Source organism: Notothenia rossii (assembly GCF_949606895.1).
Source record: "Notothenia rossii genome assembly, chromosome: 6".
In the NCBI taxonomy this organism is placed as follows: Eukaryota; Metazoa; Chordata; class Actinopteri; order Perciformes; family Nototheniidae; genus Notothenia; species Notothenia rossii.
Window position 1 is genome coordinate 11,529,856 of NC_136909.1, and position 24,336 is coordinate 11,554,191.

Sequence of the window (24,336 nt, forward strand, 5' to 3'; positions counted from 1 at the left end):
TTGTAAAGACCCCCCTTTATCATCACACCAACAAAGAAACTTGCTCATGTCTATATTTGTCACACCACAGATACATTTCTCAACATATTTGAGAAGTGTATGCTTCAAATGTGCCCAATTGTGTGTTTTTCCTTCATCATCACCCCGGCCAAACTTAATGAGTGAAAACTTTGCCTCAAGAGTCACTGGTTGGATGCTGAATCTGGCAGAAGTCCAAACAACGGATGCACTTTAAACCAATGAGAGCATCCATTTCAACAATCGGTCCCCCATATGGCACTAAGGCCCCTCCTCCAGCTCTATCCCGGCAGAGGGTCTCATTCATGCTTCAAGACAGCGGTTCACTGCAAGCTTCCTGGCCCTCGGATCAACTGTTTTGATCCGATCTGGCCCTCTGACAAAGGAAGACTTTCTGCACACCCGTATTGACTGAATATTCTGAGTCGCTCTGCAGTGTGTGAGGAGCCACCGAGCAGGTGACCATTTGCGCTCGAAGTGACGCTGAAGACTTGCGCTTGGACAATGCTTTCAATTAGAGGTGGAATATATCTATTATCTTCGTTTCAGCCTTAAAAGAAAGTTAGCGTGGATCATTATCTGAGGCGTTTCTGAAAGAACACCACACAGCATCTGTCATTTGTTTTTTTTTAAATCTCTGGAGGAGCGCAGCGACTTGGGTTGGACCTTCTGTTGTTTGCCAAAGTGCTTTAGCTCTCCAACTCTTGGTGTTTTGTGTAAATTGAAAGAAGTGCACCGAAACGCGCAGGCAAGGGCTTAAATGTTTGGCATCCAGGAGCATCTGATACGAGAAGTGAGCGGATTAAAAGAGAGAAGTCTTGAAGAGATGGATCCAATCCGGTCGTGGGTGCGTAATGTCGGCGTGGTGGATGCTAATTTAGCGGCGCAAAGGTACAGTACAGCTGATCTATTGACATTACCTTCTCACCAGATCGTTACATCAGTTACATGAGAACATTTATTTTTGCAATCAGCAGGAGCCCAGTGTAGTTACAGTGTGTAAACATTTAACTCATTAAGAGTCGACCTGTCAGGAAAGACCTGCAAACTACTTGTTGCCAAATATGACAGGAGTCCTCTTTAAACTATTTGCCCCCAACTCATAACACGTCTTTAAATATGTCTAAAGAATCTAATATGATTATTATTATTTTAGAGTTAATAAATGTTATGTAGCCTACACAACATGGCAACCATATAAACACGTAAAACTAAGAGGGTATAATCAGCACTACTTCAATATAAAGTCACACAAGGTGCATTACATCATATAATTACTCTAGTGCAAAAGGTCCACATATTTAATAGAACAAATAATTTACCACCATTTATGAAAACCTGACTTTGTCAAATGTATTTCCCCAGACCAGCTAAGTAATTCATAAACTGAAAGAACACTTCATCGGCCACACAGATGACATTTATGATTCATCCTTTGCAGAAGTTACAGTATTTCTATTGTTAAAAAAACATTTATTTTCAACATCCACCAGATGTTGAATCAACATCGTTCGTTTTTCCATTTCTTTACCAACACATACATCAGTGCACTCATTCCCGATTGTGTGCAAAGTTTAGAAAACAGGATAAAATGTAGGGTCCGAAAAGTAAATTTCCATAATACATAATTCCTGATAGAATATAGATAATAATTACTGATAAAACAACGGCGCTATTAAAACGATACTTTGTATTGTATTGAACCTGAAGATTTGGGCTTGTTTGAAATATCACGGTTGTAATGATTTATCAAAAGATCTCGCTATGGCGCAAAGTGTATTAGGCCTATTTCTAATAAGAAACAATTAAGGTTGCCAGGAAAAAATCCATACACTACTGAAGTTTTGATTTATTTTTATTCATTTTGAATAAGACCGAAGTCGAATTTACAGAATCGACTGGGTGCAGACTTCCACGCAATATGAATACATATTAAAGTTATTTAACTTTAAGAGTCTGTAGCCTATTAAAACTTTACATTTCAACCATGATGCTGCTCCATTAATGTTGAAGTCAGAAGTGTTGATTTTATTGTCTATATTTTATTTCTCAGTTTAAGTTTAGATTTTATTGTTTTTGCTCTTGCCTTGTATTTCCGTGCCCCACCAGTTTCTTCTAAACAAGTAAAGTAGACTTTAAGTTATGGGGAAAATGTAAGCACATTTTAGGTTATTGTTAGTTGGATTATTTTTCTTTTGCAAATTATTGATATGCCTGATTATTGTATGATAAAATCAAGGCCTTATCCATTGGAGAATTAAAAATGTTATAATCAATGGAAAATGTAATTATTAAAAAATGACTTATTCATTTTAATTATAATCATTATTAATAACTGCCTTGAAAGTGCAAATTAATCTAAATGTTTTGTTGTGCATATTAACTGAGTTATCATGATTTACTGCAAGCAGAGAAAAGTCTCAACTGTGTTGTTTGTTTTTAATTATTAAAAAGCCAGTTTTCAATTATTTTGATTTACTTTGTTAAATGGTCCTTTTAATATATATATAAAAACCCTTGTATTTATCAGTACAAATCAGTGTATTACAATACATTTGAACACAATGTGGATGTCTTTGTAACTGACTGTCTCCCTGTTTTGTCCTCAGTGGAGTAGCTTTGTCAAGAGCTCACTTTGAGAAGCAGCCGCCCTCAAATCTCCGCAAGTCCAACTTCTTCCACTTTGTCCTGGCTCTCTATGACAGACACGGCCAACCTGTGGAGGTGGAGAGGACTTCGTTTGTGGACTTTGTTGAGCATGACAAGGTATGTTAATGTTAATGGATTCCTGTCTGTCTTAATGACTATTATTTTGGGATGTAATCAATTCATTTCATCATCTACACAGTTATTTTAAACCCCAAACCATAAATCTGAAGCAGCATCGTCTAAAAAAACAGCCACAGATTGTATTAGTTAAAGCGCATTTCAGCTGTAACCAGGTGCTCAACTTGATCTTCCCCATTCCCAGTATAGCCAAGCATATCGAACAGCTGACGGCTACGTGTTTACACAAGCTCTTCCCTCAATGAGCTGATGATGTGGGATTGAAAAAGAATATCTAATGACTAATTAGCAGCTTGCCTCATTAGGAGGACATCACTACTTTTTAAAATGCAAATTATGCTTGCTCCTGTTAAGTTATACAGTGAACTAATCATCAAAGTCTCTTTTCCTTCCCCCCCCTGCCATACTCTAAATACTGCTGTGGGGGTGAGCTGGATTCCTCAGGTTGGACAGGACCAAAATAAGGAAGAGTGCAGTGTGAGCCTTATGCCTGGTGTTGATGGATGTTTCTGCCTTGTGGTGCCAGAGCCTGCTAAACTGGCAACACATCTCCCCCGTGAGAAAGACAAGAGGACACCGTCCTGTCAGCTGAAGTTCAAACATAGTTTTATTATGAATTTCATGGGCAGGGAGGGAGGGAGAGGGCGGCAGTGCTAACACCAGGGCTTAAAGCTGTCAGCGTGCTCCCTTTGTGCCACCCAGGCCAGCGTATAGTAATATGACGGCAGTGGAGGAGTTCATTTTCTGCATGGTTACCCTGGCATCTGTTTTTGCTTTGTAATTATGCAAAGGTAGAATGATGGCAGGGCGAAATAAATGTTCCTCTGTGTATATTCACAAAACTTATGAAGCTAGGCATCCATCTATCTCCCAGCCTCAATCTCACTTTATTAAGTTTGATATTAAGTTTGGAGCTCTGTTACTTCCCAACTTATCTTCATGCATCTTAATTTCCCCTACTTCTTCTTCCACCTTGCAACTGTCTCCCAGTTTCTCCACTTCCCCAACCTTCTCGGTCTCTCTCCTCCACCCTCGCACTCGTCTTCGTGATGCCAGCCTCCTGGGTTATTGGACCAGAGAGCATTCCTTTGAGACCACTTAGAAAGACCAGCAGAGGTAGAAGAAGAGAAAGAAAGAGGGGGAACAAGAGACAGAGAGGGGGAGAGAAGGAAGAAGCGAGAGGCTAGTGGAGGGCCTGGGGGAGGGAGGGATAGCGGAAAGGAAGTTTTTCTGTCAAGGTCGACTGCTGCTCAGTCTCACATACAGTACTTTCCACACTTTGCACACACACGCACACATATAACCATGGCGGGGCTACCTCGTTGCGATGAGGACCTCTACATTTGATCTTAGGGTTTTAGGAGTTTGCATCAGACATGATAGTTCAACCTCTACAAAGAACATCCGGCTCAAGGTTAAGCGCTCAGCTCTGGAACACAACGAAAGGTCCCACATGGGCTCTGAGCCTACAACCCTCTGATCTCAGTGCTGCTGTCAGGGAAGGGCGAGCTACAGGATTAGGAGAGACTCGCTGTGCTTAACACTGTGTGGGGATGCTCAGCTGTACTTATCTGTGCCTCACATGTGCTTAACGGCATGTCTGTGTGTCTGTCCCTTTCTAAGGAGCAGACAGGGGAGAAAACCAACAACGGCACGCACTACAAGCTGCAGCTCCTCTACAGCAACGGTGAGTCAAACCAGAGATCTCAGAGTATATGTAGGAGCTTTTGCACTGTCTCATTTATCTCTACAGGAGTTGACACCATCAGGGCTAACCTGACACACACCTCTCCACTTAAGTAATCTTCCTCCACATCCTCTCCTCTCTGAGCTCATCAATTACCTTCCCCTCGTCCTCTAATCACTGGGTTTGTACAAGTCATCGTTCAGCTCTGTGAGGAGCCACTTCTGGGTGCATGTATGGGGAGATGAGGTACATGTTTCCCCCCCCCATTCCAACACCCCACCTATTCCCTCCAACTACTCCAACCCCCCGTGGTGCTTTCACATCAGATCGGGGGATACGCAGAGAAACTCGGTTCCCATGAGCCACTGCTGCCCCTACTCTGCCATCGCAGGAGCACCCATGGGAGAGAAGATAAAAGACATGTTCCAGAGCAACCCCCTTAAACACCCACCATACACCCACCACACACACACACACACACACACACACATACACACACACACACACACACACACACACACACACACACACACACACACACACACACACACACACACACACACACACACACACACACACACACACACACACACACACACACACACACACACACACACACACACACACACACACACACACACACACACACACACACACACACACCAAAAGCATTTCCTCTGCATCCCCTCCTCTCATCCCCTTCCCCCAAGCGATATCAAAGGCATCTCAATCGAGACTTTGATGAGAGGAACACATTTTGAAAGCAATACTCTCCAAAGTCACAAAAAATAACGTGGGTAATGCGTTCATATCTTAAGAAGCAATTCATTACATCTTGTTTCTGTATCTTCTGAGACTTACAGCAGAGGTTTGGAATCATCCGGAGGGTTCAGGTGTATCTCACTCAGAGACACACCCGATTTACAAAGAAACGAGAACAAAAGTCATACAGTCAACTATAAAATCCCTTCACTGACTGATCAGGTGCTTTTTTACTTGTTGGTGTGTGATAGGTAACATACCAGCTAGTATCCGGTCGTGTTAACTTGGGAATAAGTCAGAAGTTAACTGAGAAATAACAAAAAACAAACCGTTTGACAAACCGTGAGAATGCGCTCGTAAATTCTGGCCTCAAAGCCGAACATGACTGATAATCATAATACATCAAATAACTCTAACCCCCTCAGAAACCATCAGAGAAAATATGAACAGCAAGCCAATCTTATTCCTCCATGTTTAGCTGGACCGAGTTCAATGCTTTTTCTGAGCGCTGGTCCAGAGTTTGAGATAAAAAAAGATTGATGCCGTAAATCTTTCCATTTTATTTTGAGAAGCTTCATTATTATGTACTTTTTTATTCAAAGGTCAGAGCAGGTTTAGGATTGTGAGAGCAGTTTTGGTTGCTTCGTGAATTGTAATGTAGTATTTTGCAATTAGAGGCGAGCTTCTCCATCTTTCGTTGACTCCCAGTTTCCATTTTTTACTAAAGCATTTAGGACAAGAGATTATAATACCAGTAAAATCTCTGCCATATCTAAAATGACTTGTGAAAGCCTTTGATAACAACCCATTTTCTTTTTGCAGGGGTCCGCACAGAGCAGGATCTGTATGCACGACTTATTGACTCTGTCACTAAACAGGTTTGTAAACTTTATTTTAATCCATCTATTTAAATAAGAGTCTAACTTGGCCTACTTGAAACTTAATGTGTCCTATTACCTCTTTCCTTCTCTCAGCCAATAGCGTATGAGGGACAAAACAAGAATCCAGAAATGTGCAGAGTGCTGCTCACACATGAGGTTATGTGCAGGTGAGTCTTAGACACACACACACACACACACACACACACACACACACACACACACACACACACACACACACACACACACACACACACACACACACACACACACACACACACACACACACACACACACACACACACACACACACACACACACACACACACACACACACACACACTTTTTTAACCTTCATCCACAGGGACGAAATCCAAATATCCATTCCTCTCCTTCACTCTATTTTGTTTCAGCCAGCTTGAAATGTAGTTTTGGAACGACGCTTGGGGCTCTACATTTTTTGAAAACTAGAATGTGGTTGAACTATAAGTCTAGCCTGTCTGTCATCATCCTTGTTACAGTGGTAACCCCCCACAGATTTCTGCTGTAACACAGCATGTCCCCGGCCAGCTCCTGGATCTTCTCACTCTGTAGCCTCGAGTGTTGCGGACACCCCACAGCGGACAGCAGCACACACTCTTTTGGGAAATATTCTGCCTTTCCCTCTTCGAAATGTAACCTTAACACTGCTGTTCAGCCTATACACCATGTATGGACTTTGTCAACATGCAGTGCTATAGTTCCAGTGTCACAGCCAGTGTTATGCAGAGTCGTTATAACGTGAGTTTAAAGAGTCCCAGCCCTTTAAAGAGCTTCAGGGACCAGAAGGTTTTGGTTAGTGTTTGGTGGAGAAGAAAATAGGTGATCACGGGGTTATGGATGGAGAAAAAGCTGGAGAGAGCGGTGTGGAAGTGGGGCAGTGACCCAGGATTGGAGGGCAGCAGGGGGAAGGATAGGGGGCTGGGACACGGGGGAGAGGGGCTAAGACAGAGTGGGCTTTGCCATTGTGTAGCCAGCAGATGCCCGAATGTGACTCACAGCTGGCTAATAACAGAGCCGAAGAGGCAGAGGGCAAGCGTCACAGCTGGGGAGTGAGGCCGTCTGACAGGGGGGCAGGGGGGGGGGCAGGGCCAAGCTGGGACACGAGAGGGGTGAGGCGAGGTGTAGGGGTGGCAGATGGTTAGGGGTGGGGGCACTTTTGTTATGCAGTGAAGGGGACTTTGGGGAGGGGGGATTGGGTGGCCAGCAGGCTCCTCGGACAGGACTGCTGACGAATGGTAGGATGTTGTGGGACGGTGTGTGTGTGTGTGTGTGTGTGTGTGTGTGTGTGTGTATGTGTGTGTGTGTGTGTGTGTGTGTGTGTGTGTGTGTGTGTGTGTGTGTGTGTGTGTGTGTGTGTGTGTGTGTGTGTGTGTGTGTGTGTGTGTGTGTGTGTGCGAGGCTGCGTGGGGGTTGAGTTTGATTTCCAAATCAATGTGACAGATTGCCTGGCTGGCTTTTCACTTTTGAATGGTCTCTCACTGTTTGTAGGGTGTGTTGTTGTACCTTTTCTTCCTCTTTTATTCTTTTGTCTATTCTCCCCCTCCCCTCTCATGCCTCTTTTGTTTGCTCCTGGATCTTGGCCGACTGCGGGGCAAAGTAGTCTGGGCCTGTGGATGTGGAAGGGCCAGACAAATGATGGCTCCTTCTGTTTAATTTGTTTTTTTTTCCTCAACTGACTTCTCCCTCCTTTCTGTCTCCCTACTCAGCCGCTGTTGTGAGAAGAAAAGTTGTGGCAACCGAAACGAGACGCCCTCTGACCCAGTCATCATTGACAGGTAATGAGATCAAACCACGTCCCATAACAAGCACCTCTTCAAACTGAATGCTCAGGTCACCCTTCTTTGTATATATGCACCTACACCATTACATTGAAGCAGGATGAAGGAGAACAAGAGAGATCACAGCTTGATGTGAAGGTTGTTGAAATGAGACTCCACCAATCAGCTGTTGCATTGACACAAACCAGTGAGAGGAGTGGCTATAAAGCACATGCATGTACAGATGTGTGGGCTAGATATATGTATGTAGTTGTGTTAATGTTTCTGCGTGTATTTCACATATCCATATTAATATATGCATGCATGCATCACCTTGAAATTAATATTTACAACAAGTGTTTCTGCCATGTCAGTTTACACCGCATGAATGCAAGGAAAGTGTAAAGTATCTGCGTCCATGTCTGTCTCCCATGTGTCTCCCTCTCTTCAGCTTTGTGTTTATCTGTTGATCTATCTTCACCTGCTGTTTCAGTTCGATCATTCATTTCCTTTAACTGCTGACATTGCACCTGAAACCGGCCTAAGCGCAGATTTCTTTTCATCAGAAGCATGTGGATCATGTGGACCACCAGACAGGCGCACATATGTAGTCAATGTTCACCATGACAGGCAGTTATCAGGCTTAAAGGCAGATGACCCCCGCAGTAATCAGCGTGTGTGAGGGCCTTCACGTCCGAGGGATTTCAGAGGTCCCGTGTCGGCCTACCCTTAACCAGTGTGATGAATGCTCATAAGCACACCTCATGTGAAATACTTTCTATGTGATGTCATAAACGCAACCTTCATCTCTTTTCCTTCGTATTTCTATCGCTTCTTCCCTACAATCGTCTGTCTAGAAAACACTCACTTCATATACGTCAAGGACCCTTTTCTTCCCCCTCCTCAGTTCAAGCTGGCTGGCTGTTGACAGTGTGTCTCAAAGGATCTCTGCTGAAGATAGTTTTTCATATAACGGAAAAAATCGAGCTGTTGTCTTTTGAATTTTCCCAGAATATCTTGGAGCAGCTGCTTTTCTCATTTACTGTAGCACATTACACTCCCAATAACCCCCTCTGCAAACCTTTTGTACTTCCTCCTTACATGGCTACATTTTAAAATTAGTTTCTAAGTTGTTTGACGGTGGGGTGTTGAAGAAAGCGCTATCTATAACTCGTTGACTCTGTGTGTGTGTGTGCAGGCGAGTGTGAGGATTGATTTAAATGGAATCATCGACCTACTGTACTCTCTAATCACACTGGGCATATCCCGTCCTGATGGGGGCTGTCTCTCTTGACTGGCCTGTGAAATCCTCTCCTCAGGGAGCAGCCTATAAGCAGCCAGTTAATTTCTGATAAGCCAATGGAACTCTTACGTGGCTTTTGTGCCCTTTTATCCCAACTTATGTGCACCCTCTCTTTTAACTGTATGCATGTACTCCACACACTGAAAAAGTGAAACAAATCGACAGATGTGTGTGTGTGTGTGTGTGTGTGTGTGTGTGTGTGTGTGTGTGTGTTCAGAGCATGTATATGCTGTTTGAGTGCACACAAACGGATGTATATTCTCATGTGCGTGAGACGACCACTGCATGTTTATTTATGGATGTATATGGATGTATAGTCCGATTGTCTGTGTGTCTTTGTGACCCCTGCTTTGACCTTTTTTCCCTAGTCACTGCATGGGTTTTAAATTATTCATGTGTGTGTGTGTGTGTGTGTGTGTGTGTGTGTGTGTGTGTGTGTGTGTGTGTGTGTGTGTGTGTGTGTGTGTGTGTGTGTGTGTGTGTGTGTGTGTGTGTGTGTGTGTGTGTGTGTGTGTGTGTAGGTCTGTTTCTGTGGCTCCAGTAATCAGCCTCCTGCTCCCAGCCCCAACACCTGTTCTCCAATTAACATGCAGCGTGCTGGGGCCCACTCGCTGCTCTCGCCCAGCCACTGCTTTCTACCCCTTTTCTCTTCTTTCTTTTTACTCAACCCCGCTCCCTTCCTCCTTGCCTTACCTCTATATCCGTTTTTCTGCACACCCCTCTTGTTCTCTCACATGCACCACTGTGCGCTTACTTCTTCACTCTCCATTGCTTAATTCCCCCGCTCCTCTTCTTTTCCCCTCACGTTACGTTCTCCTCCACCACAACCACCCCCCTCCCTTTAGCCTGTCTAATTTTGCCATAATTAGGCGGTGTCATTAGGACACCTACCCAAGCACAAGGGAGTTTGCAATTCCCCAAACGGCCCGAACCCCCTCTTTTCTAATCTCCTTTCCATATTGTTTCAGTTTTCTCCCCCCCCCCCCTTCTCCTCCTCCTGCTGCTGCACCCCTCCACCTCCTCTTCTCCCTAATCCTGATTTGAGTGAAAGGAGAGAGAGGAGATCACAGCTGATCCATAGGGAGGGGTGAAGGGATTGAGGGTGGAGGGACCGAGGGATGAAGAGGGCAAGGGCAGTCGTTGACAAAGAGATGACTCTTAAGTTGCCAATAGGGAAGAATTATCTAATGCCCCGCTGCCTGCTGTGTCTAATAGTTTTACAATCATCCAATCTTAACATTGTTGAGCTGCTACGCTCACAGGCCTGATGCCACTTCTCTGTTTGCAGAGTGTCTTATCTTTGGCTGATGGACTGACATGTTCACTGATTGGTTTGATGACCGATCAATAGACAGATAGATAGATTGATTCCTCTGAGGTCATCACCATAAATCTTCACTAACTCCTCAAACTCATGCAGTCAAAGCTTTTATGAATTTTCTAGTTTGGAGTAAAATATTTATTTTTAGCTGTGATATTTTAGTTTTTTATGGCAGCTCTGAGATATTTATTTTTATTGCAGAACCAATTAGTGGATATATATTTTTGATTATTGGATAATTTAATGAGTATTTTGATTGATTGTGTATTTTATTTGTATTAAGCCAAAAAAGCTGGTTTTGCCTCTCCAAATGAAATGTTTCAGCTTAAACTAAGTTTGATGACTAAATCAGCAACAGACTTTTTAATCTACTGAAACATAGTGGAAAATAGGTGAAAAATAATATGTGTCCCTGGTGTGGATCTCCTCTCAAATTGATTGGGTTCTACTTGGCCCATGCTAAAACCAACTTAAATGAAAAATAGGTCTTATGTATAAAACCAATATTTTCCACCAATCTTTGTTGCATTCACACCGTAAAGCTTTTCTCCTCTGAGAAGTTTTAACCCAGGCGGATCTGTTAATGACGGCATTATTGCCATGCTGACCCCTGACCTCTGAGAAACTATATTGGTTCTGGGCCAAAGCTGGCCTCTGTATTTATGAGCGAACCATGGGTTTACAATGGAGACAAGCAGATGTCAGTATTAGTATTAGACTGTGTGGTTTGTATGTAAGGGGTCGGTGCTCAGTGTGAGTGTGCATGCTTTTATATTTGGCTAAGAAGCTGGGATCAATAGTTGGTCATAAGGAGTGTGTGGAGGGCTCCATAGTAAGGCCTTGTGAGGTGGGGGGAGATAGGGGGGTGATCAATGGCAAGCACTATCTCACTAATTGATCGTGTTTCCAAGAGGGGTCTTTTTTAACAAGCCGGTGCTCAGAGAAAAGAAGAATAATCAATAAGAATTTTCCAATGTTGTCAATATGGCTCTCCCCTCCCCTCGACTCAAGATGAGCTCACAAAGACTCATGCATACTCGTGCATATCAGCCTGTGATTTTTTGAATACTGCACTAAAAAACAAAAGAGAGCAATTACCATAGTTTTTGTGCTTTATTTCAGTTATGTTTGCTCTTTGAGTTGATCATTTTACTATTTGAACAATGATTAGTGGTCCTGGGCTTGACTTCACATGCTCAGCTCCAAGAGGAATCCATTACTCTTAATCTTAGGTTGTGGGTTGTATTGATCTGTTTGTAGTCTTGGTTCTAGTTATGTGCATGTACCACAGCTTTGTTTCAAGTAGTCAGTGCAGGATTTTGTTTTGTTCTTCAGTCCTAATCGATGTGTAGATCACTTTAGTTTCAGCTCAATTACAGAATTCCCCAGCTTAATGTTTACTTTTGCAGTTATTAAGTTAACTCCTTATGCTGATGTTAACTCTTAAACCTATTTTCCTGAAAAGAGACATCTCCCAGTATGGTAACATACAGAGACACAGACATACACAGAGACTCAGTCCTGCAGTGCAGTAAAACTCGGTCTTATTTTATAGTTCTTTACGGATTAACACTGTCTCGACAGTTTGACAATAAACTATACAGATATAATTTTTTGGTGTATGTAAATGTCTGACCATCTGTTGTCAGTCCGTCCACCTGCTTGTGTCCGCCAGCCTTAAACTACTTGATGCAGGGAACTTCCCTCTGTGCCCCTAAATGGCCTTTTTTCACAGGGCAGATAGTTTATCCTTGCACTGCTAATAGAGGGGAACACCGGACTACTTATTCTTCAGCTTTAACCCTCCCAAAAAATAGAAGGCTTTGGGAAAAGAACATTAAACTATCAGCCAAAAAATAAATGCAGTAACATTTGTTGGACCGTGTCAGGGGTCGAATTCCTTCCCTTTCCCAGATGCATACTCAAGCACTGCCGCCAAGTCGCCCTGTTAGATCATCATATATGCACTTGAGAGTTTTATGTTTGAGAGAAATTGTTTCTCATACTCCGAGTACAAGATTCTACTTTAGCTGTGAAGAGGAACTCATACTGTAGCCATCTCTGCTGATACTGGCATCTTGTACCTGTTCTCACATTATCTTTTTTTATCACATTTCAACAAAAAAACGTGTAAAGTATTTCAGCCACATTGTAGCCAAGATATAGGCAAAATCCAGAGAAATTAATTTGAGTTTTATATATTGACTTTTTATATATTTAGACTGAAACTGCATGTGGGGACTAGAGAAATCATCAGTGAGGAGGACTTAGGATAAACAGTGATAATAACTGTTGAGAATCGCTCTCGTCCTCTGTGATCCATCTAACAGCGGATGTGGAGGAGGTGCTTTTTCTTCCTCCATTTGAGTCCCTGGCCACTGCTAAGAGCTGCAGATGATGTTTACAAAGTTGTTGCACACTGACACTTTCTGACATTTTCATTGAACTGGATAAATAAGCATGATGGAGAAACCACTGTATTCTCAATAATGCAGTCTCAAAGGAATCTGGCAATTGTTATATAAGTATTTAAAAATAAATTACAACGTATCCTGACTCGTATTGGAGGATACTTCATGAAGTGTCTTCATGTAATCTGGGCAATTTGGCAATCCATGTTTGACATTTGGGATCATGAGTTTGTATGTGTAATTATAATTAATATCTTCCAAATGATCGGACGCCATACATTTTACTGTGTTATACTGCATACTATTGACTGATAGATAGATAGATAAATAGATATATAGATAGATAGATATATAGATAGATAGATATATATATAGATAGATATATAGATAGATAGATATATAGATATATAGATAGATAGATATATATATAGATAGATATATAGATAGATAGATAGATAGATAGATATATAGATAGATATATAGATAGATAGATAGATAGATACATAGATAGATAGATATATAGATAGATATATAGATAGATATATAGATAGATAGATAGATATATAGATATATAGATAGATATATAGATAGATAGAGATATATAGATAGATATATAGATAGATATATAGATAGATAGATATATAGATAGATAGATATATAGATAGATAGATATATATATAGATAGATAGATAGATAGATAGATAGAGAGATATATAGATATATAGATAGATATATAGATAGATAGAGATATATAGATAGATAAATAGATATATAGATAGATATATAGATAGATAGATATATAGATATAGAGAGATAGATATATATATATAGATATATATATATATATAGATAGATAGATAGATAGTTAGATACTATATTTATCCCAAGTTGGGACATTTTTTCAAGATTCAAGTTTCTTTATAAGCAGACTGAGTAGTTGGAGATCACTCCGCAGACTGTGATCAGGTGGTTGTGTTTCTGAATTGCACTCACTATCTGCCACATCACACTGATGCACATATTAACTTGCATACGTGCGGAGAAAGAGAGTCAGACAGACTGGTCCCATCAGTCCGCTGTCACAGGTCTCTCCTGTTGGGGTAGTACTGTCCAGTCCCCCCAGACCCCCTGTCAGCGAGCCCTTCAGGCGGGGGGCCAGGCAGCGTGGCGACAGGGGCCTGAGGCTCCAGTGCACAGCGCCTCACACAGCGGAGCGGCACACAGGCCGGACCACTGAGCAGCTGGCACCGGACCGCAGGGATGCCTCCCCCCTGGGGGCAATGCTAGGAAGAGAATGACACAAAGACAGACAGGGAGGGAAAACGCAATGTCTAGAATATCAAATTCAATGACAGGTACTGCTTCAAACTCACTCAGTTAGACTGGTGAAAATGAGTTCAGGGACCTTTTTGTTGGGCTTTCTCCGATGTGGTCTCAACTGAAATGTGAAGATCCTGCACAGGAAGTGTATAATGGGTAGTAGGTTAGGAGCCGAGTTTATGTTTGGTCACCTTTGCTCCGCTTCGGCCAGTGTTAGCTGTTGTGGCTTGAACCTTGACACGAGGAATAGGCCTGGTTTGTTTTCTTTGAGGCAGCCTACAGAGGGGGCAGTCGGAAGCAGAGACCGGTGGAGAAATGTTTTGACAGGAAATGGGAATGGACTACCAATGGGCTAATGTGGAGGAACACCAGGGGGGCTCTTAGAGTGGGTGGGATGGGGGGCAAATTAGAAGTTTTGGGTTGCAGCTCAATGGCACTCTGAAAGGCCCTGCACTCTCAGAGAGGCTGGGGAAAACCCTCTCATTTGTCTGGGCCACTAATAGGGTTCACCTTTGGTTGAGCGGTGTAGAGATTAAGTAGGGCCACTCAGAGGATCAGAAGGGGGCAGATTAGTGTGATTTAGAGGTACTTCAGATCGCAGGCAAGTGAGCGCTGTGTGGTTGTGTGTTTGTACGTTTATTTTTCATGTGAAATTCCTGCATTTGCCATTTATTTGTAAGGGGATCTTATCAGTATCAGGATCTCATGTGTGTGTGGGTGTGGAGTCAGAGGCCAGTTAGCAGTGGTATTTAGGAACAAGGGCTGTTTTCTTTGGCTGGATGCTGCCGCTGTGGGTGGAGCTGTTAGGGTGTGTGCGTGTGTGTGTGTGTGTGTGTGTGTGTGTGTGTGTGTGTGTGTGTGTGTGTGTGTGTGTGTGTGTGTGTGTGTGTGTGTGTGTGTGTGTGTGTGTGTGTGTGTGTGTGTGTGTGTGTGTGTGTGTGTGTGTGTGTGTGTGTGTGTGTGTGTGTGTGTGTGTGTGTGTGTGTGTGTGTGTGATGGGGATCAGTCTTAAATTTCACTAATGACTTAACAATGCCCCCTGGTGCTGGGCCGGCCCCGCCAGCCACCTTGTTTGTTTGTTTGTCTCTTTATCTAGAATCTGGACGGACTATATTTCTCCCAAGAGTTACATTTCTCCTACCCTTTCCCTTTTGGAAAACATTTCCCAACACTAATATTTACACATCTGCAGAATTTCTTAAATAAAATGTGATTAAGTATCCTTACTGGCTAAGGCTTGAGGCAATGGTTATCCCTCCTGTGGGACATGGAAAAAGGCAATGATATTGTGCAGAAACCGTTTTCATACAATGGATCCTTAAGTTAACTCCTTATTTGCTCGTTTAAAGCACTAACAGAAGCATGTGGTACTGAGTGCAGGATAGAAAGTATATAAAGTCAAACCAAAGCACACGTACCATTTGGTGTTTTGCAGTTGAATCTTTAATGCAACAGATGTTGTGTTTTCCCCATCATGCAGGAAAAGTTGAAGGAAAACAGGAAAAAGCCTATCATATTTTGAAATGTTATTCTACAATTATTTAGTTTGGCAAACTTCTGAATTTCTCACATGTTAAAATGTGTCTACACACAAAAAACCTTTCCCGCAGACAATATTCTGAATACTAAGCCAGTATTTCCATGTGTCTCTACTGTATACATCTACTATATTTCAGGGTAGAATATTGCACATTTGACCTCAGAGCATTTTTCCATAGTTGCTGCTAACTTTGAAGATCAAGATCTTTAAACTGAAACACTAAATCTGACTTTTAGCTGCATAGTGCATATTTTAATTTAAGATATTTTCAGCAGACTTTTTGCCCACTAAATGGAGTGTTGTTACTGTATCGTATTGGTAATTTTCTCTCAAGTACAATATCAGAATACTTTCTCCACCACTGTGTTGTACTTGGCTGGATTGAGGTCCATGACAGTATGTGGGTGCGGATGGTTTTAAGGTTATACACACAACTTACTATAGCTTACAACACTTTGCTATATCATATTGGTACTTTCACTCAAGTAAAGTATCTGAGCAAAACAGGAAAATGCCTATAATAGTTTGGATACGTGTGTGTGTGTGTGTGTGTGTGTGTGTGTGTGTGTGTGTGTGTGTGTGTGTGTGTGTGTGTGTGTGTGTGTGGCCTAGCATTACTATACTTGTGGGGACCTAAATCTGTTTACACAGTCACGTGTGGGGACTCGCTTCCCTTATGGGGACAAATTGGAGGTCCCCTTGAGGGGAATCATTAATTTTAGGGTGAAGACTTCGTTAGGTTTAGGATTAGGGTTAGGGTTAGGTTAAGGCTAAGGGTTAGGGTTAGGGTTAGGCATGGTTGGTTATGGTTAAGGTTAGGATAAGTCTCCAGGAAATGCATGTAAGTCAATGTAATGTCCCCTGAAGTGATGTATACATGGTATGTGTGTGTGTGTGTCTGTGTGATGGTCCTGATGAATCTGTCAGGTCTGAGGGCAGGGGGTGATGTGCCTGCTGACAGGCTCCCAGCAGGCATGCTGAGAGCCCCAACACTCAACCTCCCTCCAGCCTCCCGCCGCCCGGCTCCCCTTCTCCTCTCCCGATCCTCGGCTCCACACATTTGCTGTGTATTAGCCACGGACAGTAAATTACAGCACCCTGGACTTCTGAGTGATTCCATTCCCATCTCTTCACACGTTCTTCCTCTCCTCCTGCAGCACCATTATCCAGCTCACCTTCTCTCACGTCTGTCTATCTCCCTCTCTCATTTTGATCTGCTTTCCTCCCCCTGTCTATCATATTCGTCCTGGCTCTTCAACTTCCTCAACCCTGTCAGATTTCTCTCCCCTTTCTGTCTATCCCTCACTTCTGCTATACTTCCCATCCTCTGTACTTCTATTGTGTCACGCTACACAGCGTTCCCTCCCTTACACATCCCCTCCGCTCCCCCTTTACTTTCTTACAAGCAGGTCCCTGTTGTCTAGGCTTCACAGGTTTCTCAGCTGCTTCTCTCTCTCTTTAGTCCTCCTTCCTATCCCTCTCTCCCTCCCTCTCCTTCGCCCCCCCCTTCTCTCTTTTTCTGGAAACAGATGTTGTTTGTCAGATCTTATCATTACTGGCTAATTAAGAAGACATCTCTTCTCCTTCTGTTGTTGCTTCTCTTTCCTCTCCTCTCCCTCTCAGTGGCATCCATCCCAGATTCATTGTTCTTCTCTGGGAGAGGTTCGGGTCGAGCTTTGATACACACATGTTATTGGTAAATCTGATTAGTGGCTGATTGATTGAAAGGCTATTGAAAAAGCAAGATTAGTGTTGCTGTATTGCAGATGACCTCTGTTATGTTTGAAATCTATTCAGCCGTACAGGGTGCTCCGTGTCTCCATTCGACAGTCGAGAGTATATTTTTGAATCTGCGTCCCTCAGGACACGCCGAGCATGCTGGGAGAGGTGAAGGCACTGATGGGACTTCTATTCCCCGTCCTGGTTGTGAATTCATGTTCTCCAGACTTTGAATATCTCTCCATATCCATCTATTTGGCAGGCTGACCGTTGTCCCATGTGGCCAAGCTTTGTATGCAATCTATGTTTTGGTCGAGCCTGGGAGACGGAAACATTAATTCATTTTAAATTGTTGCGATGCACATTTAGCAGCTTGCGAGATGTTATGCAGTAAAACACTTTAGCACCCAGGAGAAACCTCGTTGAAACACTTGAGTGCCTCTTGTATACTCTTCCCATCATTCCACTTTCCTCGCCTCAGCCATCTTTTTCTCTCAGCTCTGCTGTGCCTCACTCACTTTTGCAGTGGCAAGCCTGAAGGTTTTACAGCGCTACCAAGCTCTATAAATCAGCACTAGTGGTTCAAATGTTTGGCTTTGTCACAGTTCTCAAGTTTAGAGGCGGGGTGGGCTTGGGTTGAGGTTGCAGGGGTGAAGCCAGCCTGGGAGGCAATGGAGAGAAGAGGCCAGGAGGGGCAAAGCCAATCCAACAGGCACATTCATAAAGCGCCTGGTTCAGCCCATGTGCTCGCTGTCTGCCTAAACTACTTGGAGTCCATTTAACCATTCGTTCTCTTAGCGCTGATCAACAAGACAGGGATATAAACACCTTTTATATGGTGTGGCGCAACAGAAGAAACTGAAACGTTGACTTTTACTCAGTTTACTTAGTTAGTTGAAAGCAATAATATCAAGTTTAAATAAAAAAATATTAGATTTAACTTAATATTATTGCTTTCAACTTACTTAAGACAGTTATGTGAAATTTTCATTTTCATTTTAGCTGAATGATTAATACTTATTCCGATTATGTATTTAATAAATGTTATGTTATTCTACAATAATTTTATTTGGCAAAGTTCTGAATTGCTCACATGTAACACACAAAAAACTGTGCCCAAATATTATCTAACATTGGCAAACTGATCATCTAAATCAGTAATTATTTTTTAGATTAAGCAAACAATTCTCTGAATACTAATCCAATATTACCATTTATCTCTACTGTATACATCTACTTTATTTTTCCAATATTGCACATTTTACTTCAGAGAATGTATTTGATATTTGCTGGAAACTCTGATTCTTAAACCAAAACGGACTCATTCTAACTTTTAGCTGTATTTTAAGATATACATATTTTCAGTACTTTTTTCGCTCACTTAGTGGAGTGATAATAATATATATTCTATTTGTACTTTCACTCAAGTAAAATATCTGAATACTTTCTCCGCCACTGATTTGTACTTAGCTGGTTTGAGGTCCATGTCAGTATGTGGGTGTGGATGGTTGGTTATACAGGATAAGTAATGATGTCCCTAACATACTATTAGACATCATGGTAATGTGGTGACCAGTCATTTGTGGAAAGAGGTTTCAACTGTCACAATCTTGTAAAAATGTAGGAAAAGCTGCAGCTGTTGACTGACGACTGGATGAGCATTATACAAGCCGTTATAAAAAAAGTGAGCAAAGTCGGTTTGTCTATGAGACGCTTCCTGGTGAAAGGCGAGGAAGCTGATGCCACAGATATCCCTGTATGTTTTAGGAGAGGAGGAGGAGGGTGGGTTCGGACAGGGAGCTGGTGTTAAAGGTCCTGTGGTGGTATGCGACAGAGGGGGTATCAGTTCGTGGAGGGTTTTCTGTGCCCCATTAGCAGTGTCAAAGGTCATGTGCCCCGGGTGTTAACCCTGGTGACCAGTCTAGCTTCCAGTCTGCCAGGGGACCCAGGTCCAGGGGTATTTATTACTACTCCCCCCCCCCAACTCACCACTCAATCCCCCAAACATAGCTCTCCCCATGGAGGAAAACAAAACACCTCCATCCCTCCCCCCAGCCGTTCCTTGGCCTGCGTACATGTACTAATTGGATGCATATCCATACACTGATGCGTGATGACCCATCTGTAGATTTGTGCCTTGCCGTGAAATATTCTTAGGTCAACACTGGTTTATCCATTCCTAGCACATAGCCATGAGCATTATGTTTTCATCCCGTTACGTACATGTTTTTATAAATAATTAAGCTTGCAATGTAAGCTACGTACGAGCTAATGGCTGTTAGACATTTGTTTTTGAGGAATCTTTTTTGCCAATGTGTATAATTTAGCTTGATTGATTATGCACACATGGTTGCTCGCTAGTCGGTATTTGTCTTTGTGTATTTTCCAGTGAAATCACGCATCGAATGTGTGTGTGGTTTGTACAGCCAGCGTGTGACATATGCATACGTGCAGGCATCGGGGCCTGCTGTATGAGTTAGTGCGCTCAATGTGTGAGTGTGGCAGAGGAAGGCCCTCAGCATGTCAGTATGTTTTAATGCTTCACATCTGGTTTCCTAATTTTCCTCCCACCCTCCCTGCCCTCCCCTCAGCTCCCCTCCACCGCGATGTCAGGACACTGTTTTGTTTTTTCAGTGTGGAAGGCAGGGGGTGATGGAGGGGATGTGTGATGAGTGATGGCCCTGAATACAGGACAACAACATTCTCCCTCTCTTTCCCCTCTTCTACAACTCTCTGTTTCTCGTCTTCTTTCTCACAATCAAAAGCCAACGAGAGCTTAATGGTTACATAAATGAAGAGAATGAGGCTCTTTTTCTGCGTTCACCTCTATTCTTTACTTAAGTCTGCAGCAGGGCATCCACATCTGCTGAACAAAAGTTAGGACAACCTTTTTCTCCTCAATTTGTCCCCGTAAAATGTCCCCAACCTTATTTTTCTATTAAAGCATGAATGTGTCGTCTTTTGGTGCAGTAACCTAAAAGAAGGCAAAATATGAGTGGAGAAAGTTTCATAGCTAACTAACTTGAACTCTGCGTTAAAGACTCATGCGTCCCATTCTTCAAGAGCCGCTGCTACCAGTAAACCTTCATTTACAATCAGCACAGAGGGCGATGTGTTTTATGTCTATGTGAAAAGGCAGTTTATGTCAACAGTGATTAGTGCTGATGAATGCCTATGAACATTTTTGTTAGGGGTCCTGTGCTGCTTAGGTGCCCATTGCATGATTAAGGCCATATGTATAGCCCAATGTGTAACACTTATGTGTAACAGATGTCCCAACGGACTGAGAAACGTGAAACCGAGGGTCCACACTGAGGGGTGAAATATTTACAAAAACTGCATTGCTGTTTTTATCTTTAGTGTCGTGACGTGCTGATTGGAAGTTGAAACAGTTTAAGTTAAGCATTTTGTCACCTTTGGGATGTCTGCCTTTCACTGAGAGGTCTGTGTTTAGTCTTGGGAACTGAAACAGATGCAGACAAAAGGGATTGGAGGTCTTGACAGAGATGCAGAAGTGAAGACAGAGAATAAAAAAAACATACTCCCCATGGAGCCACAATGGAAATGGATCCCGAGGTTTAAGACGTGGGTCTTTGTTTTGTTTGTGTTTCCTGTCTTAAGTGTGTCTTTGGAGTTAGATGTTGCGGCAGAGAAAACGTTGTCTCCATTCCTGGCCACACTGTCAAATTCATTTAATTCCTAAATATGTCATTCATTGCAAACAACCAAATCCTGAGGAGTTAGCTCTTATCATGTTAAAGTGTCACATTTGTTAGTTATTTAATACACTTTTCAGTTATTGGAGAATGAGTTTCATGATCATAGTTTTGCTTTACTAAATTGACAAAATTCATTATCATTACAGACTTATAACAGTTTATTAGTTTAAACATGTTTCCCATTGGCTTAACTTGCCACTTGTTACGTATTACTCACCTTACAGTGTCTTAATCAAACATAATTGCTATTTTACACCTGCTTCAAACAGTATAAGGTATGTAAAGAAAAAGGCACACATTAAATATGAAACACTTAAGCTAACGGAGTTCTTGGGAAAGGGCCTTTCTCTGCAATTTTCCTGTGACATGAAAATCACCTCCAATTCTTTGCATGTTCTCCTCATATCTTCCCTCTGGATGGGGAGGTGTGTGGGTGTATTACATTACCAAAACAAAAACAAACAACAGCAATATTAAACTTTTGCAACCACAATAGAGGGTGGGGATAAAAAAACAGAGGGTCCTCGACTTCTTATTAATTATGCAAGATTAGTCTAATTATAATTCAGCAAATGAATGTGTGGCAGAAGGTGCGAGGCGACGGTGCTGGGAGATTTGCATGTTAAGTGGGCAGGGGGAAGCGGCTAATGCATGCTAATATATGCGTCAATGTCTCGCTTTAATTTCAGCATTTGCAGCTGTGTGCGTCCGAACTGAGGGGGGTGAAAAGTTGACTCAATGGGTTTTTGGGAGGGGGGCAAAGGTGGGGGTGTCTGTGTATTAGAGTGTGCATGCATGCATGTGAATGTGTGTTTCTGTGTGTGTGAGGCATCTGGTGTCATCTAAACAAGGAATGATGAGAAGAAGTCAAGAAACAAGGTCAAGAACCCTCAAAAAGTGCACAAAGCCTCAGATGGATGTAGACAATCTCTCAATTAGGGTTGCGATGTTAGCTCTCCGAGGCATCTCTGCAAGTTTGATCAAGTCCGTCAGTCAAATGAATGATGACTGCTGGTTAGATTAAAATGTAGTGGCCGAGAAGCAAGTGGCGAGGAAACGCTTGTGGCTAAACCACAGCCAGACCATGGACGAAGGTATTAAACCAAACATGTGAAACCCCGTGCTGACTAACCTCAACTTGTAAATGAAGGCTATAGCCTCTAAAAAGGAGCCATAATGTATGAACCACTGCCCAGGATGAAACATACAAGCAACGGAGGCAGTAAAATGAAACAGAACACTTCTGACTGTGGTCCCTTTTCAGAGGAAGGAAACAAACTGTACGTTTCCTACAGTGTATATATTCTGATTTAAAATCGAGGTAAAATAATACTGACAGGGTGTATAACGAGCAAATGTATGGGAGGACGTTAAAAGTCAGACTGATGAGGAAAGAAAAGAAAGAAGGAAATAGGAGAGGCACAAATGTGCACTTTAACATATTTCCAACCAAAACTGAGGTTAAGTTTGGAGGTCCGAGCGCTCGCTGATAAATTATAACCGCCCTCTGCCAACAACAATATTGATTGTCCTCCAATGAAATAGCTCAAATCAAGAAATATTGGACACACTGTTGGAACTGAGATCTAGTTTAAAGCCAGGTCCTGTTCACAAGGGAGGAAGGTGGAGCGAGTGATGGGAGAAAAGCTGACAGAATGAGGGAGAGATTAGTATTCGATGGGAGGGTTCTGGGCTGTGGGGCCAATATGAAGTTCCTCTCCTAACAACCGCTCTCCATTAAGATGACTTATATTTGCAGAGAGTGTGGGTGGCATTGGAGCTAACCATGTAGCCCAAAACCACTCCCTCTGCAGCCTTTTTCTCCAGCTCTGTTGTTGTTTGTTTAATTGGAACATGTATGGATGTGTTTTCCATTGGCACGTCAGAGTTGTGTTGTGTGCACAGAGAGAAGTGGACATCTGGTTTGAGGGCTATTTATTTGCCAATTGCCATAATTCTGTCACAGTGCCTCATCGCTTTGTGGCTCATTTTTCTTTTCTTTCGATTTAATACACATCTTCTGCCTAATATCTCTTCAGCGTGAGATTTGTGTGGATCTTCTCAGCCTGGTTTGCACCTCAAAGGTTCAACACAGCCACAGTGTAGATATGCTATGGAAAGTCAAAGGCTCATCCAACAATGCAACATAAATATATAGAATACATAAAACAAATAAGAAAGCAATACAAATAGTGCAAGAATAAAGAGAGTAGGAATAAAATGGTGCAAGAGAATGTTGCAGGACTTATGTGCAAGTACAATAGAATAAGATGAGCTAAAAACAGCATGTTAAATTAAATGCTTTACAGTGAATTAAAAATACTTCCTATTGTAAGATACATATGTAAGAGGCCCTTTTTATATAAATCTCTGCATCACACATTGCCAAGCCTGGCTCCTGGCTACATTTCAGTGATGGAATGTGCTTGTTGTTTCCGACTCTTTCCCATCCCTGTCTTGCCTCTCAGCGTTGGGACTTTGGGATTGCGGCAGAGCTGCGTTGCCATGGCAGCGGGCTGTGTTGCCGAGCTGTGCACACCTGGGATTTGGAGTCTCTCTCGCCATATAGTCTCCATCTCTCTCGCATTTATTCCACCTTTCTCTCCGTTTTTTCTTCGGTGTAGCAGAGGCTATCAGCGCCCCGCTTTCTCTCAGCTTCTCTCAGTCTCCACAGCCTATCACCCTCAAAAGTAAACTCACATACATAATGAGACACATATACTTGAAAACAAAATGCATGTCCATACCAGTGCCTGCATGCGCTTCTATCAATACCTTCCTCTTTCCACCTCCTCATTTCACTTTCTCTGTAGTTGTCTCCACTTCATTTCCTGGCCATTCCCATGTGGGGGTTCAACTACGGCATTGCGGAATACCACAGTCCCCCGAGTCCCCTGGCATACATCACTGTCTCCAGTTTACTTTGAAACACAGCAGCGCTTTTCACCGGACTGTGCTTCAAATTCTCATCCCTTGATTTAAAGTGTAATAACATAGACTCTAATTCTAAGCTAAACAGCTGGCATTGATGTCAGAGCTGTAATCATGTAGATACACACACACACACACACA

General features: G+C 42.5%; 1 protein-coding gene across 2 annotated transcripts in view; it reads left to right on the forward strand.

The window, feature by feature from the left end:
• The first annotated feature begins 369 nt into the window (after positions 1 to 369).
• The window catches only part of ebf2 (EBF transcription factor 2), a 30,395-nt gene continuing 6,428 nt past the window's right edge, over positions 370 to 24,336 (forward strand). For both annotated transcript variants that reach the window (XM_079690124.1, XM_079690125.1), the window contains exons 1-6: positions 370 to 909; positions 2,628 to 2,784; positions 4,429 to 4,492; positions 6,077 to 6,132; positions 6,229 to 6,302; positions 7,881 to 7,949. In XM_079690124.1, coding sequence (XP_079546250.1) covers positions 779 to 909; positions 2,628 to 2,784; positions 4,429 to 4,492; positions 6,077 to 6,132; positions 6,229 to 6,302; positions 7,881 to 7,949 — 551 coding nt within the window. In that variant the 5' untranslated portion in view covers positions 370 to 778. The remainder of the gene's footprint in view (positions 910 to 2,627; positions 2,785 to 4,428; positions 4,493 to 6,076; positions 6,133 to 6,228; positions 6,303 to 7,880; positions 7,950 to 24,336) is intronic.